We start from the raw sequence: 16,729 nt of genomic DNA, 5'->3' as shown, positions 1-16,729 counted from the left end.
AAAACATTATTTAATCAATCCGTGACATAAAATTTAGCTTCAATATTATTTGACTAGTGGAAATTAAGTAAATGTCAAGTTTTAGCGTATGTTAAAACCAGATTTCAAAAGTTCATGTAGTGAAGTTAAATTTTGTATTAGTTGATGTATGTTTTTGCACAGGTGAAGTGTTCATGTATTGATCCGTACCATTGGTCCTTGTTGATGTAGAAATTAGCCGATTTTCTATTACCAGTTAACGACAACTCAACGTTTGACTAACGGAAATTATGTCAATGTATGATAAAACCAAATTTTAAAAGTTCATGTATGAAAATTAAATTTTGTGCTAGTTGATGTATGTTTTCGCACAGGTAACATGTTTATGTACTGATCGGGACCGTTGACCCTTGTTAATGTAGGAATTGGCCGATTTCCCCATTTCTTTCTTCTGTTGCCAACAGTCGTTTCGTTATCCTCCGACGAGCCTAAATGTGGTGCCTACCAAGTGTTCGACCTAATGTCTCCGAGATGTTCAAGTGCTCTTCTCTCCGCCGCTTTCATTCTCCGGTACTTAAACAACCCACTTCTGCTAGATTCTCCACCACTTTCTCATCTGAGTCATCTCCTTATCTTCCTCCTTTATTCAGGTTTGCTCTCTCTCTGTCTCAGCTTCCCAGCTACTTTCTTGATTCTTGTCCTCACTAAAAGCCTTCTCTTTACCTCCTTCCAGCGTCGCACCGATGATGGAGTGGACAGATAATCATTACAGGACGCTTGCTCGCATCATAACAAAGCACGCTTGGCTTTACACTGAGATGATTGCTGCTCAAACACTAGTTCACCAGCAGACCAATTTGGTATTTATTACTTACACTCATTCAATGACTGTTGTTATGTCCTTTATCTTCGCTAGACATGTCCTCTTCTTGTGTGCATCAGGACAGGTTCTTGGCGTTTTCTCCGCAACAACATCCTATTGTTCTTCAACTCGGTGGGAGCAATGTGGAAAGCCTTGCAAAAGCTGCTAAGCTTTCTCATCCTTACGGATACGACGAGATTAATCTCAAGTTAGTTTCTTTTTAGCTCGGTTTTGCGTATGGAATCAAGAAACTTAAACTGGGTTTGTTTTTCTTTTTCATGAGATAGCTGTGGATGCCCCAGTCCTAAGGTAGCTGGACATGGATGCTTTGGTGTTAGCCTCATGCTCAACCCCAAGGTTCGTTACTCCTCATGATTTTTTAAGATATGTATATATTTTGGTCTCTCTCACTCACGCTTGGTAGTTTTTGTTTGTAAGCTTGTTGGAGAGGCAATGTCTGCCATTGCTGATAATACCAACGTCCCTGTTACTGTGAAATGTCGAATTGGTGTAGACGATCATGATTCCTATGATGAGCTCTGTGAGTTTCTTTTATTACAATTTACAAATGCCTTCTGTTTTGGAGTTCGTGTATGGGCTGTGTCTTATACACCTTTTCCTTTTACACTTAGGTGACTTTGTTTACAAGGTTTCTACTCTATCACCAACGAGGCATTTCATTGTTCATTCACGCAAGGCACTACTTGGTGGGATAAGCCCTGCCGATAACAGGAGAATCCCTCCTCTAAAGTATGTTTTTACCATTATTTGCTTAATGTTTATCGTGTTCTGAAATAAAGTTGTTGTCTTTAAAATCACCTGTTTTTGGGCGTAGTTTAGGTATGAGTACTACTATGCCCTTGTGCGTGACTTCCCGGACTTGAGATTCACAATTAATGGAGGCATTACTTCTATATCGAAGGTGACCATCTTGAATATGAGGAACTAGCTTTATGCCCTGATGGCTTCTAGTAGGGTTAAGACTGAGAAATATGTTGTGATTATAAGGTAAACGCTGCATTGAGGGAAGGAGCTTACGGAGTCATGGTAGGCCGCGCTGCATACAACAAGTATGTGAAAAGTTTAGCCTAGTTGATCTGAGCTCTATATCAAAGCCTCTCTTTTCTTCTTGATCCGCTGTCTATCCTTGACAGCCCATGGCAAACTCTAGGACTTGTTGACACTGCTGTTTATGGTGTTCCAAGTAGTGGACTTACACGCCGGCAGGTTCCATAATATTCAGTTTTTGAGTTGCTTTCTCTGCCATACCTGCCACTTTGCTGAAGAAACAAAATTCTGATGTCTCTGAGTGTTGGGCAGGTTCTAGAGCAATATCAAGTATACGCAGATTCTGTCTTAGGAACACAGGGAAACGGGAGGCCTAATGTGAGGGATTTAGTGAAGGTAAGCAGTAGGTTGTGTGTTAAAACTAATAAGAGCCTTGTGTATGAACTGAAAAAATGTTCCAATTCATTGCAGCCTCTTCTAAACATCTTCCACTCAGAGAATGGAAATAGCTTGTGGAAGCGAAAAGCGGACGCTGCTTTCAAAGAATGCAAGGTGAGGAGTGTGTGCAAGTATGATATTTTTCGTAGTAACATCTTATAAAGTTTGTAAAGTGCTGTAAGTGTTGAGATCTGTATTGCAGACGGTTGGATCGTTGCTGGAAGAAAGCTTGAAGGCGATCCCAGACTCTGTCTTGGATTCCCCTATTTCCGAAAGTCCAGAGAGTGGAGAAGATGATGTGTTTGCTGATGTGCACAAAGTATTGCCGCCTCCTTACAAAGCTGTAGAACAAGTCATGTTATGTGCTTAGTTAGGAACAAAGAGCCTAATGTAACGTATTTTTGAGGCGATTGTCTCTCTCAGCTTAAGTATTATCTGTATGTTTTCGAACAGAATATAGTATACAATACTGTACTTGCTAATCATAATAGCTGTGTCAACTTTTGATATTATTCAACTTGTGAAACATAATCATATGATAGTGATATTATTCTCGTGCATATGGTTTATCTACTTCAGATAATGTTGAACAGAACACTGCGAACTATATTTGTTTGTTCACTCTCCCAGCTACACTATAGTTCTGCTGAAAAAGTCTTGGAAAATGGTACAAAATTACTAGAAACCTTATCTAGCCATTGAAAATAACAACGCGTGATGCTATCTTCTCTTTAAAAGCTACAGGAACCTGCATTTAAAGTTCATCCTTAGATTCCAAGTCTTGTTCTGAATCTTCAGAGATGTCGCTTGATGGAGGAGGATTAGGCTCGTCTGTAGCAGCAGCAGCTACTGGCTCGTTGAGTTCAATATCTTCACCCAAGATTTTTGCTGTGAACTTTCGGGCCTCGAGATCAAGATCGGGCCATTCAGTTACAATTCTTCTGGCACCCTGTAGAAGAATCACCAGATTTAACAAATGCTTTATCATTGTTGTAAATATGGAAAATAACTGTTACCGGGAAACTTGGAAGCATCTAGATTATTAGTGTAATTAGACAAGCAATAATTTTACCTGAAGCTTTGGTTCCTTTGTCATGGGATTATTGCATAGATCGATGGTTCTGGCCTTGGATTTTGTGGCGTTGCCACACCATGATTCACACCACAACCACTCTTGGGGAAGTGAAAATATAGGAACAGTGTGCTGAGCATAATTAGGAAGATCCTGAAACAAGATAATGCAATGCCAATCATCAAAGTTTGAACCTAGAACTCAAGAAGATGACCCGAAAACAGCAGAGTATGTTATAAAGATTCAGAGCATAGTTAGCAGCAGATATAAGCTTCAGAAGATAAAAAAGTCCATTTTTCTCAACTATTGCCTATTGGGTTCAAGGCACACATATAACGACTGTGGCCATTTAGAAACTAGGTTAGACTAAGTTCCACATGCTAAGACTTCCAAAAAACGGAAAAAACCTGACCAAATGTGGAAACCATATTGAACAACTTGCCTGATCTAGATTGGACAAACTGTTTGGATCCTTGCTAAGCGTCTCATAGAATACTCTTAGATTATCTCCTGCTGCCGTCTCTCGGAATTTAACCAAGTCAACAACGTACAGAGCACTACAAGTAGAACAACGCACATCAAGAATGGGAAAAACAGTAACTTATCAAGATTCAAGTGAAATAGTTGGTCTACCTGATATGGTATGGCCTACCACGTAAATGTTCTCTCCAGAAACCCTGTTTCAAGTAAATGAGAATGTTAGTACGGAAAACCAATTACCACTACAAGAAAGAACAGATTAGTGGTTACCTGTCTCCAAAACCGATAGCCATCCATTTCCTTATTGTTGTCACAGAAAGGAGTATACGCGAGAGGCCTTCCTTTTATATCCATATCGTACAGTTCGCCCATGTCTGTCCTTATAATTTGATCTGCGTCGACAAATATAACCTACAGAATACGTGTAGACTTTCTTATAGTGACACATTCCAAGCATAAAAATCGCAAGTTAAAAATGAAAACATCATGGGATCAGCCGTACCTTCTCCAGTGAGAGAGGAAAAATAACATCAAGGAAAAGTATTTTGTAGGCCCAAATAATTCGTTGCTTTTCCTTCTGTTTATGCAACCAGGAAGGCCACTTGTACGTAATCAGCTCATACTCAAAGTTATATTCTTGTGCCATATGTGGAATCACATCCTGCAAGAGTAGATCACGACAATCATGAATTTGAAGTAGTTACAAAAACTAGTGATAAATTCACATTAAAGGCTAGGTAAAAATAAAAATAGACATAAGCTATGTGTATGCCAAGAAGAAATGAACAAACCTTAAATTGAGGAGAAAGATAATTCTTTATAAACCAGAATTTTACAGGACGGTTGGTGTTCTTCAGGACACTGAGAATCATGATCTTAAGGAAACGCTCATATCTGTCAAATGGCAGTGTCTAGGAATCAGAAACGGAATGGTTCCAAAATATTTCTATATTAAACTTTTCTCTTCACATGATATACTTAAAACTCTTAGTGCACACGATATATCTAGACCTAGACAAACCATAAATGATTTCTTTTTCATATGCGTGATGCACTTAAGTAATTAAGATTATCTAAAATGTCTTGGCACATATATAGGTGTGGAGAATTCGTTTTCCTTTCCCCTCCAAGTATAATGGCTCAACGCAGTTGATTATATATCAATGTATGTGCTCAGACAGTTAAGAAAAAAACTTGAACTTACAAATGGCCTGAAGCGATGGAGAATATATTTATCGTTTTACCATGTCGCCCACCCTTCTCGTTCTCCTGAAAAGACGAAAAATAGAAATAACAAGATTAAAACTGTTGCAAAGGTAATCCACGTGTTAAAAATCATGCATAAGTGAGATGCAATAAGCTTACAACATGTAAATGAGTTAGTCATATTACAGAAGCTACTCACTTTTTTGGCAACTTCCTTCATCGATTGTTGACGACCACCAACAAACCCAGACGCCCATTTTAAGAAATTTGAGTTCCAGCTTCCCCGCTATAACAAGAGGCATCATTGGAGAAGTATTTTCAAAGACCAATAGTTTTTAATACTTAAAACTTCTGTAGGAGTAAGTACTTACTTCGTTGTTTTGCTGCACACCATCATCACCGTCTGTAGGAACTAGAAGCTTTTCATGCTCCTTACCCTTTTTCTTAACTACTTCTAAATGAACAACTTTTCCACGCAGATCATCGATGGTAATCCGTTTCAACGAGGATTGGTCTTGACTCCCATCATTACCTCCTTTCAAAACGTATAACTCAGAGCTTCTACCCGGAGCAAGTTGCAAATACCAAACCCCCGGGGATACTTTCATCTGCCAGTAACCTAAATTAGCCATTACAAGAGTATCAACCAAATGCGGTCTATTTTTGGTTCCCAAAATGAGCTGAAGACCACGAGGAGCTTCATGATCCTTTTCCGAGCAATGACCTGTGCAAGGATTTTGTTAATAAAAACATGAACAATATCCTGCCAGCGTAGAAGAAAAAGTTTAGAAAAGCTAACCTGTGAGAACAAGAGATTCAACCTCGAAAACCCCCTGTAGCGTAGTGGTATCTCCCAGGTTCTCAAGCAAAATATTGTCCAGATCGTGACTGGACATGGAAAAATCCATAAGAGAGAAAAGAAAGTTAGCATCAGCAAAATATAAGATACCTAAACAAGCAAAAATGCCTTAAACGCAGTGAAACATTTCGAGCCAATAAGAACAGCATATTTTTCAGGGGAAGATACCATACATGGCAATTACTGGTTCGACAAGCCATGGCTCTGGAACGTCAAGATTCATGGTAAGTGTCTTGGACAATGGCATATTTGCAAAAAATGCCTTAGGCCCATCCACATCAAAGTTTGTACTGCTGTAGTCGTCCTGAAAGAAATAAGCAGAATCAGTATTTGGCCAGGGAATGTGGACAAAACAGGATTGCCATGTACTTTAAAGATCTTTTCACTTGATATACCGTATTGGGTAACACATATCTGTAGTAATTCTTCAGAGGAATGTCCACAAGGGAACTCTGCCAAGAAGAAATAAAAACTCTAGGTCAGACACATGAACAATATGTATGTTTTTTTGCCAATAAGAAATAGTGACCCTTGAAACAGAATATTATACATAAAATATCTTCATAATTAACCACATCGGTAAGGCAGCTGTAAATCATATAAATATTGATCTAAACAAGAGCAACAATACTAACCACATAAAACCTAAAAAATCCCTTTGAACATATACATGGCTCAAAACAATAAGTATATGTTTTACTCACCATGGGATTCAGAACAATCCTCATGCTTGTCTGAACATGTTTCTGTAAAACTTGAAGAAGTGATGCTAATTTTTGACCAGTGGGGCTTAGAGGGTCGATAACAGCATCAATGTGTATAGTTGCATTTTCATCTCCCAGCAGAACCGCACTACAAAACGTATGGACATCTTAGTTGTACAGTCTTCGATTCCCAACACAATAAAAAAGAAAAGCATCTACCAACTGACCCAATATACATACCTGTATTCCGAACTCAAAACCTCAAAACGTGCACTTTCAGAACTACGGTCCCGTGTTGCCATTGCAGATGACACAAGCATGAAAACATCGCTAAAATATTTACTGCAAGTGTGAAAAAAGAGAAGAAAAAAATCTTCTATCAGCCATTTTTAAAATCATACAAGGGACAATTCCTAGATGAGCTGTATCCTATCAGCTATTTTCAAAACACACATGATATCATCCGTCCTTGAGGAAGAAGATACGAGAATAATTATAAGCCTAGAGAGAGATAAAGCCAATATCAAAATACAAGCAGCAAGAGCACACATCTAAATGGAGAAGAAAAAGGATATGATCTATATGTAATTCAAAGGCACAGGGCGGGCCTATTATCAAGTAAAATTTCAATATCCCATGAAATGTGTAGCTAAAGAAGCTTTGCTCGCCAAGAACAAGGTGGAGAAAAACACTTTTTGAAGCTTTAGTTTGTTAGAAAAGACTATGCGCGCAAGGGAAGGAGAAACAGCTCAAGCATGAATTGCGATACCTAGTCAGTAAATCAGGATCCACACCCTGCCATTCAATGCCTTCAATAATTTCTTGAACAGGCTTTACTCTCTGATTGAACTCCATCGACTCGAGAAGGTGCAAATCATGACCCATAAATGTCCTCTCATCCACAGGAAAAATCACCTACCAAAATATATAATTGAGTATGCTGAAGGTTCGTAATTATACAACTGAAACTATAACTCAGAGTAGGTATATAGTAAAATATATATTGAACAGAGAAAGATAAAAATTGGTTTACTTACCCTTCCATTTGAAATGATTGCATTTGCATCAGATTCAAGCCCAACTTCCCAAGACAAAAATTGGGCGACCTACATGACAATAGTGAGCAAAAAACCATCGCTAACATCATTGCTGTTTCAGAGGAAAATTGAAGATTCTTGGATCCATGTTTTTTTCAGGCATGATAGGAAATCTTCTAAAGCGGCATACCTTCATCATACGCTTACGTAATTCCTCATCCAAAGATTCTACGAGACGAGATCGGTACGCCTTAGAAGATAACCCATACTCCTCAGCAAGCTCAAGGACTTTATCAATTGGCATCTGAGAGCTACCTGACTCCACTGATGTTTTAAACAGATATTCACGCTCGTAAAACGAGCATAGTTTATCCAAGAAATGCAGGGCCTTTTCCTTATGACTGCAAACAATTAGACAGCAAACGTAACAAACAGAGATTAAGGGTAGGAAATGACAACCTGCAAGCACACATCACCAATCACATGAAAACAAAAACTGACGTACCTAAATGATGATGCAGTTATTTCAAAGAACTTTATAAAGAGAAGGCTATATGGGTCAACATTCGGGCTGCTACTAAATAAGACTCCAAGTCGAGCACTTTTGGAACCTCCAATCTGAATGAAAATGCAAGAACATCAATAACATGGGTGGATCCAACCGAGGGTCGAGATGTAAAGAACGTCACAAGAAGCTATTGGTATATCAACTAACCAGGTAACGGACTCCCTCATGTAACAATTTCATTCCTTTCTTCGTGGTGACATCAACAGCAAGGAGATGAGTCACATACTTCACATCGTCGGAAGCTGGAATTGTCAGATAAGAAGATATATACCAATTAGTTGCGTGAGAAGATATAGACAAGAAGCTGTTGACTATGTAAATGTACGGTTACTTACATTCAGAAGAATGCAAGTAGTTAACATCATCCAGCATAGATTCCCCACTCTTGGTAGATGAAGCCAGTGACACATATCTGGGTTTGTTTTTTCCTCCGCCAATAATCTACAAACAATGCAATAATGAGAAGGTAGACTCTTCTTGGAATCAGTAATGAACAAGCACACAAACAAATTAAAACAAAAAATGCTGTTAGTAAAACTCCCTACCTGTGGATTATACCGGCTAAGACCACTTTCCGAAAGCAGTTTGTCCAAAACATTAGTACGGGATTCTATCTGGCCGTAATAAACTTGTTCTTGTATCTTGGGAAGCTCATCATTCATTGCATTTAAAAGAGTTTCTTCCTGGAGAGACAAGAGCTAACATCATGAACCAATTTCCAGTAGTCTTAAAAAAATCATAGCGATAAAAAATCAAAAGCTTTTAGTATGCAGACGTCAAATTTGATGCAAATCAAAGTAGAAACGGTTTGTATGTACAATCATCATGAAGATTTGTAATACGCACTGCCAAGATATTAGAACCTTACATATTAACAAAGATGCACAAAAGTACCTCAACAGAATCGAAGACGAGGCCATTCATCAAAAATGAACACTTCAGTTTCGCCAGACCCAGCTTAAATACAAACATGGAGCTTGCTTCAGATGCCTCCTTCAAAGTGTGCTCTTGCTGTAGTTTCAGCAATATCTCTTGAGGTGGTGATTTAACTTTTGGTCTGAAATAGAAAAGATCCAACGTTAGGAGTGCTATGGGTACAATCTATATTTCCCTTGAAAAAAGATATTAACATAGATCTGCGATATAATAGTGATTTTAAATATCCAGGGTACTTACAAAATTGTCTCAACAAATGCTCCATCGACATGCTGCTGCTCAATGTCCTCTTCGGAAGAATCAGCAGATTCAGTCCTTAATCTGTTTACCTGTGAACCAACACGAAGATGTTCAGCAACTATCGTTTGGGATACTTCAAGACACTTCTAGCTATGAGTAAATGTTAGTGTATATTACATTTCCCAAAAACTGAAAAGCTGTTTGAATCCCATGGTGCTCCTTGATGTACAGAAAAAGACGTATGATCTGCAAATAGTGTTTATCATTAGAAAACAAATTCATTTTTAGTTTCATCCTCCGGCAAAACAATAAAAAATAACATAATACAAACAAGCATATTAATGCGGAAAACAAAAATTCAACGTTGGGAACTTGAAAGCAGTAAACTTATTCCAAAGAGAGGTGAATACCATAGTGGATATGTCCTCTTTAACTTGGGCATTTGTCTCTGCATCATAAGACTGGATTTGACCACCATTATCCTCGATATTCTTGATTAGTTGAGTGGAATATAATATCACCCCAAATCTCACAGGGACTTGATTTTCGTATAAAGATCTTAGTGTGTCAATGGACTGTAACATTCCAACATTAGTTAGTCAGTTCAAACGCTCAGTACTCATGAATGGAAGAAGGGCCGGCAGTGCCAGAAAAGGGCATATGTGAGACTTGCCTCAAGACCGCAGACAGTGGCTGGATCAATGACGTAAACTGCATGGAATAGGTTCTTTCGGATGTAACGTAGTTGCCCAGGGAAGGCAGGCATCAAAATCTTAATACAACGTGAGAGAAATACAGACAATTAGAGATATCATTTTTAAATTGCATACTGCTCACAAAAGAATATCATAAGTATCCTCCATTATGCCAGCTGTACTAATTACCTCGTTAAGATTACTCCGCCAGCGCTTGTACATATCATCCTCCTCCAGATTGTTGAGATAATTAACATGCTCAGAACGGAAATCAACCCGATATGAATCCGGCTCCGGGAGAGGGGTAGTTAGTAAAAGTTTCCTTATGGCTCCATCAGGTATCTGACAGTTGCATATATATGTTAGCACATCCAGAACAAGAGTAATCAGAGCTCAGTGTCCTAAATAGACGAAAATCTTCATCAAAATTGTATCATTTCAATATTTCCCCCATGTTATATAAACCAAAACTTTAATTATTTTTTCGGCGTTGTACACGCATCAAACAACAAGTGGGGTGTATGTCTGAGATCTCTAGCAAAACAAGCAAAAAAGGCCAAAGTCTAAAAATTTAAGACCATTCTTACAAGATGTTTCATACAGCACTAGCCTAAATGTTTAAGCGCACACGGTCGGTAAAGAGTACCTTAAGCTTTGAAAACTGGTTGGCCAGGGACAACTCCTGATGAGCCAAATCCATCAACCTACAGACAAGACGATCAGACAATCATTGGAGAGGAACTATAGACATATTAGCTTTTAAAAAGAGTAAACGGAAAGGCAAACGAAAACCAATACAGCAAAACAGATGTCGAAATGTAAGTAAACTGAAAGACGGGAAACTAGCTTTGGCCATACTATAGCTAAAGTGGACTTAGGCAGAGCTAGGGAAAAAATAACAGAATTTCCGCTCTACAAACCATAAAAACATTCTCACTTCAAGAAAAGGACCATTAATTTACACTATATGCGCCTTGATCAAGACAAAATCACCATGTGCAAAAAGGTATTACATGTATAGGTCCATATCTTCAATGTTTAACAGGGCACCATTCAGAGCCAACAAAGCCTTGCCAGGGGGAACCATTCTCTGGTTTGAAAGTATCTCATCTTTGATTGATTCATTGAGCTGCACAAATGAACCAGACGGTTAGAATCAGAAGAACCAAAAGAAACAAATCAACCAACAGATTAAGGCTATCACAGCATCAATAAACAATGACATACCTTCATGCGAGATAATGAAGAAACAACGCTTGGAAAGTTTTGATTGATTTCTTGCATAGATTGCAAAGGATCAGAGGCATGGACTATTCGCTGGGCTGTTTGGTGTCCTAAATCTGTAGAATGAAGGAAAATTATGAAACATTTATTAACTTCTACTCTCACCAAAGCCAAAACACGCAGGATGCATAGCTACCTTTGAGCTCCCAAACATCAAGCGTATCTGATACAGTTGATGATAGGAGATAATCCCTAAAAGCCATGACTTCTGATCTTAGCTCGGGTTTCCTGTCCTGCAAAACAAGAATCGGTGACCCTAATGATTACCCAACAGAAAATGATATACTGCTACGAACTATTTTCCTCCATTCCTCTCTTATCCATTAACAAACAAAAAAATCAAACGGCCTAGATTTAAAAAAATGTTTGGATGTATTATTCTACTAATGTTGAAAATTAAACATACCAGGATTTTAGAGAATATAAAACCCCTAACATCTTGACTAAGATCTTCAGTCCTTGGATCTTCAAGAGTGATACCTGAAACTCATAGCAATAACACTTAAAGGGTGGCAAATTCACCGGTAACAGAAAGAAGATACTGAACAAGTAACTGATAAAAATAAGCTTTTCCTTTCAAAGTTCCGGTGACGAAATGACACAAAAATTGAGCTAAACTCTAACCTTTCTTTATAGCACTATCATCCATTGCCTTGTACTCCATGTTCTTCAAAGCAAGCTCCACACCATAACCAGCTAAGCTAACATTATCCCTTGCCCCAATAGCACCACAGGGCCTCGTTTTGCTTTCACAGCCAGAAGGTAATACTGGTCTAACAACATATGTAACTTTCCCCTGTAAAAAAACCAAGACTTCATCAGAATGCACACAATAAAAGCAGAGAGACGCTCAGAAACGAGATCTGGAAAACAAGAGATACCTCCTTAGCTGCTTGAGAAAGCGAGAGGTGAAATTCCCTAAAGCAACCAGTCCCAACAGCCCCGTATAGAACAGCAACTGGAGTTCCAGCTTTCGAATCAAAATGAACGTGATCAAAGTCGAAGAGCTCAGGCCCTTGAGCAGCGTCTCCAGCACTGGCATTCAACGAAATGCAGCTTAGCAAAAAAAAAAAAACTCAAATCGTGATCTTAAACCAAAGGAAGAGAGAACATCAGAGCATACGTAGCAGTAGAAGCGAGCCAGGGGAGGAGATCCGCAACATCGTAAAAGAGTGAAGAGCCAGTATCAACCCAACAGCAGTGACTCGCTGACGGATCATCTCCGTGAGGGAAGGAAGAGAGAGACTCATCCGCCAATTGACGGTAGAGCACAACCCGGGGCGACGCGGATCTCAGAGTAAGTGAGAATTGAAACAGAGAAGCCACGGGCTTAGCCAATAAGGTAGAGGCCTGTGTAGATATCTTGAGGAGACAATCTCTAGCCGATTTACAATCGGAGTCACCATCGGAATCAAGCCAAGCTTCGTTGAACTCCCAGAAAAGCTGCTTCGATTCTTTCGAAATCAACTCTCTGCCACACGAAAAGAAAAAACATCGAGTGAGAATCCCACTTAGTAACAATGGAGATCGAACGAAATGAAGAGATGCATTTACCCAGCCTCGAGGAGAAGAGGAGTACCCTGCCACTTAGCTTTCACTGCCACCTGAACATTCTTAGGTCTCCGATTTTGAGCGTTGACGGTGAAGACGACGACGAAGAGGAGAAGAAATACATAGATCACGGATCTCAGATTGGTCCCCATTTCTTACGACGGAGAAGAGAAACCCAAAACGAGCCTACCGGGAAGAAGTATTCATTAGTGAACTCAAAGGGGGTATTTTCGTAAAAACGGTCAAAAGCCACGACATTAAGTATGACGTGGATGCATCTGATTAGTCGCCCATCTCTTCCGCTACAGAAAAATATACGAATGTGCAAAAAAAATAAACCCGGCCAAACCGAGTAAAATAAAACCGAACCAAAATCGAATATCAAATGTGTATAGTACTACGAATTTTGAATTTGACCGGGGTAATTTCGTAATAGAAGACGAAGTACTCATTAGTAAACGACCAAAAGCCACGACATGAGAGTGACGTGGATGGATCTGATTGGTTGTAGACCGTTAGGGTTTTTCGTCTGATCGAAGAAAGAGATTTGGGAGCTTCGATGCCATCTCCGCCGAGAACATGCGATTAGAACGTTATGCTCCTCAGGCGGAGGATACTATCGCTCTCGGCGTCGCTCAGGAGCTGCAACCACAGTACCCGCGACGCTCTCTCCTCTCCTTCTAACTTCTCTTCCCTCACCAAGCCTCCAATCGCCGCCGGAGACATCCTAATCCGCGAAGTAAAAGACTGGTTCAAACTCGACGCGCCTCCGCAAAGCCACGACCTAATCAACCGCATCTGCGACATCCTCAAATCGCCTTCAAGCGACGGAGATGACCGCGCCTTCTACCACCACCTCACCTCCCTCCGCCTCCGCCTCACGGAGAAGTTCGTCCTCGACGTGCTCAACCACACGCGCTACGACCTCCACTCGTGCCTCAAGTTCTTCGACTGGGCCGCTCACCAGCCCAGCTTCCACCACACGCGCGCCACGTTCCACGCCATCTTCAAGATCCTCCGCGGCGCCAACCACTTCCGCCTCATCGTCGAGTTCCTAGACGGCAGCGACGGCTTCGAAGGCTACCGCCACTCGCTCCGTCTCTGCGACGCGCTCGTGATCGGCTACGCCGTCGCCGGACGCACCGACGTGGCGCTCCAGCATTTTGGGCACATGAGGTTCCGAGGTCTGGATTTGGATACGTTTGGGTATCACGTGCTGTTGAATGCGCTTGTGGAGGAGAAGTGTTTCGATACCGTTGACGTGATCCACGAACAGATCTCCGCGCGTGGGTTTGTCTGCGCGGTTACGCATTCGATTTTGGTTAAGAAGTTGTGTAAGCAAGGGGAGCTTGATGAGGCTGAGGCTTATCTACGCGCCTTGCTCCCTGATGATCCTGATGGTTGTGGAGCTGGTTTAGGGATTTTGATTGATTCTCTATGCTCTCAGGAGAAGTTTCAGAAAGCTACTAAGTTGTTAGATGATATTAAAGTAGTTGGGACAGTTCCTATGGACCGTGCTTATAGCATTTGGATTAAGTCTCTTATTGGAGCTGGATTGTTGGATAATATCGAAGGTTTCTTGCAGCAGATTAGTCCTTTGGAAGGCTGTGAGATTGAAGTCGTTAGGTATAACTCTCTGATCTCGAAGCTTTTGAAAGAGAACAATCTTGGGAGTGTTTATGATATATTGACTGAGATGATGGTGCGTGGAGTTTTGCCTAACAAGAAGACGATGAACGCTGCGTTGTGTTTCTTTTGCAAAGCCGGTTTAGTAGACGAAGCTCTTGAGTTGTACCGGTCGAGGTCTGAGATTGGATTCGCTCCTACCTCCATGTCTTACAGCTATCTGGTTCGGACTCTTTGTGGAGACAGGCGTGTGGAGCAAGCTTATGATGTCTTTAAGGGAGCGATGGACAGGGGGCATTTTCTCGGCGGGAAGACGTTTTGTATACTTGCAAACGCTTTGTGCTGGAACGGGAAGGCTGACATGGCCAAGGAGCTGGTTATTGTTGCATCAGAGCGCGACGCGTTGCCTAAGTTTCTAGGTGGTTGCAAGGTTATACCGGCTCTTTGCGACGCTGGGAAAGTGGACGACGCTATTTTGATCAACGAGCTGTTCAATAGAAGCGGTGTAGCCACCACGTTTGGGATGTTCGTCAGCTTGATATACGGGACGATCAGGTTGATGAGGGGAGACAAAGCTGCTAAACTTATCGTCAGAATGCAGGAAAAGGGCTACACTCCGACATATAGTCTCTATCGAAATGTTATCCGATGTGTTTGCGCGATGGAGAGCGGTGACAGAAGCTGTTTCACCACGTTGCTAAATTATCAGTTGTCTCGTTGGGAACACAAAGTTGGAACCTACAATCTCTTCATCGAAGGAGCAGGGTTTGCAGGGAACCCGAAACTCGCGAGATTAGTGTATGATCTGATAGGTAGAAACGGTTTCACGCCGACGCTGGATTCGAACATCCTCATGCTTCAGTGTTATCTCAAAAACGAAAGAATCGCTGACGCCCTCCATTTTTTCTATGAACTGCGGGAAAAAGGTGAGGTCAAAAAAAGGCTTTACCATGTAATGATCGTTGGCCTCTGTAGAGGGAATAGATTGGACGACGCTATGCATTTCTTGGAAGAGATGAAGGGAGAAGGGAGACATCCTAGTATCGAATGTTACGAAGTACTCGTGCAGAAGCTATGCAACAGAGAAAGGTACGAGGAGGCGGTTGGGTTAGTCAATGAGTTCAGGAAAAGCGGGCGGCGGATCACATCTTTCATCGGTAATGTTCTTTTGTATAACGCGATAAAGAGCAAAGGGGTGTATGAGGCGTGGACACGGATGAGAGATGTGGAAGAGAAGATCCCTGAGATGAAGGCTCTTGGTGAGTTGATAGGAGTGTTCTCAGGGAGAGTCGAAATGGAAGGAGAACTGAAGCGGTTAGATGAAGTTATAGAGAAATGCTATCCTCTGGATATGTACACGTACAATATGCTGTTGAAAAGGGTTGTGATGAATCGGGCGGAAGATGCGTTTGAGTTGGTTGAAAGAATAGCTCGGAGAGGGTATAAGCCTAATGAACGGACTGAAAGGATCCTTGATCGGGCTCGGCGCATACTAGGTAATCTCAATTCTCGGGCAAACTTAGTGAGGAGTGGTTGGGACAGCAGACAAGGGCAGCTTGAATATTGAAGAGTATTGTCGCTGAGAGAGGTTAGATTTGTTGAACTAAGAAATAAGGGAAAGAATTTCTCAGTTGAGATGGATTCAATTTTGGGTTTGCATTTTGGATCATTGACGATAGGTGATGGTGAGAAAACCATATTCGTTTTATGCTCCTTTGGATTTTGGATCTTCTCGAAGGTAGTAGATGTTGTAACTTGCAGAGGCTTTCTTCTCTCTGGATTGCGAAAGATGTGTTCCGTTAGACAGAAGCGTTTGTTACCCACCAAACTGAACTGGGGTGGTTATTAGCATCACATCTTCATTACATACAAAATGTTTGTATTCTTTCTTAGAAACACAACTCAGTCTTCCAACATTTTTTGTCATAATCTTTATTGTTTATCAAGGAAAATTTATGGTTCTCGCCTTGGTTCTCGCCTTGATAGTTGTGTTGGTATTTCCATTTTTAGAAATATTGTCTACATTATTATTTTAAGGAAGTGAAAATTGTTTATTTATTTCATGTTTGCTTATAAAGAAAAGTGATAAAAACACTAATACTAGTGTCTTTTCTTAACTCAAAATAGTTTAACACTTAACAGCAACAGGAAAGACATAAAATTAATTATGGAAAATATTAGAGT

The 16,729-nt window shown here is 40.6% G+C and overlaps 3 protein-coding genes across 4 annotated transcripts; 2 read left to right on the top strand and 1 right to left on the bottom strand.

Annotated features, from left to right (window-relative positions):
* Positions 1-399: 399 nt before the first annotated feature.
* On the top strand, positions 400-2,847 carry LOC106354130 (tRNA-dihydrouridine(20/20a) synthase). 2 transcript variants are annotated; one of them, XM_013794000.3, is made up of 12 exons: positions 400-629; positions 713-839; positions 922-1,049; positions 1,129-1,198; positions 1,280-1,382; positions 1,474-1,591; positions 1,682-1,763; positions 1,850-1,911; positions 1,996-2,068; positions 2,162-2,245; positions 2,321-2,401; positions 2,490-2,847. In XM_013794000.3, exons 1-12 carry the CDS (start codon positions 472-474, stop codon positions 2,655-2,657), a joined length of 1,254 nt encoding a protein of 417 aa, XP_013649454.2. In that variant the 5' UTR covers positions 400-471; the 3' UTR covers positions 2,658-2,847. The 2 variants fall into 2 exon arrangements, with proteins under 2 accessions (XP_013649454.2, XP_048592115.1); XM_048736158.1 differs by having other exon boundaries at positions 444-549.
* On the bottom strand, positions 2,776-13,162 carry LOC106354127 (UDP-glucose:glycoprotein glucosyltransferase). Its single transcript, XM_013793997.3, has 37 exons — positions 12,923-13,162; positions 12,492-12,839; positions 12,250-12,403; positions 11,993-12,164; positions 11,775-11,848; positions 11,505-11,601; positions 11,312-11,424; positions 11,098-11,213; positions 10,731-10,788; positions 10,274-10,426; positions 10,063-10,161; positions 9,800-9,964; positions 9,567-9,635; positions 9,390-9,478; positions 9,108-9,270; positions 8,759-8,896; positions 8,549-8,654; positions 8,361-8,455; positions 8,151-8,263; positions 7,836-8,046; positions 7,646-7,714; positions 7,378-7,523; positions 6,849-6,950; positions 6,609-6,756; positions 6,300-6,356; positions 6,078-6,208; positions 5,845-5,933; positions 5,417-5,769; positions 5,245-5,331; positions 5,044-5,108; positions 4,631-4,733; positions 4,342-4,500; positions 4,110-4,250; positions 3,993-4,036; positions 3,802-3,916; positions 3,360-3,512; positions 2,776-3,236 (listed from the first exon to the last, which is right to left on the bottom strand). Exons 1-37 carry the CDS (start codon positions 13,069-13,071, stop codon positions 3,042-3,044), a joined length of 4,839 nt encoding a protein of 1,612 aa, XP_013649451.2. The 5' UTR covers positions 13,072-13,162; the 3' UTR covers positions 2,776-3,041.
* A 150-nt stretch (positions 13,163-13,312) lies between these two features.
* LOC106354128 (pentatricopeptide repeat-containing protein At1g71210, mitochondrial) lies at positions 13,313-16,513 on the top strand. Its single transcript, XM_013793998.3, has one exon. It carries the CDS (start codon positions 13,515-13,517, stop codon positions 16,110-16,112), a length of 2,598 nt encoding a protein of 865 aa, XP_013649452.2. The 5' UTR covers positions 13,313-13,514; the 3' UTR covers positions 16,113-16,513.
* The last annotated feature ends 216 nt before the right edge of the window (positions 16,514-16,729 follow it).

This window comes from Brassica napus, chromosome A7 (assembly GCF_020379485.1).
Source record: "Brassica napus cultivar Da-Ae chromosome A7, Da-Ae, whole genome shotgun sequence".
Lineage (NCBI taxonomy): Eukaryota > Viridiplantae > Streptophyta > Magnoliopsida > Brassicales > Brassicaceae > Brassica > Brassica napus.
The sequence above is the reverse complement of the archived record's forward strand: the minus strand, read 5'-3'. Positions and strand labels throughout refer to the sequence as shown.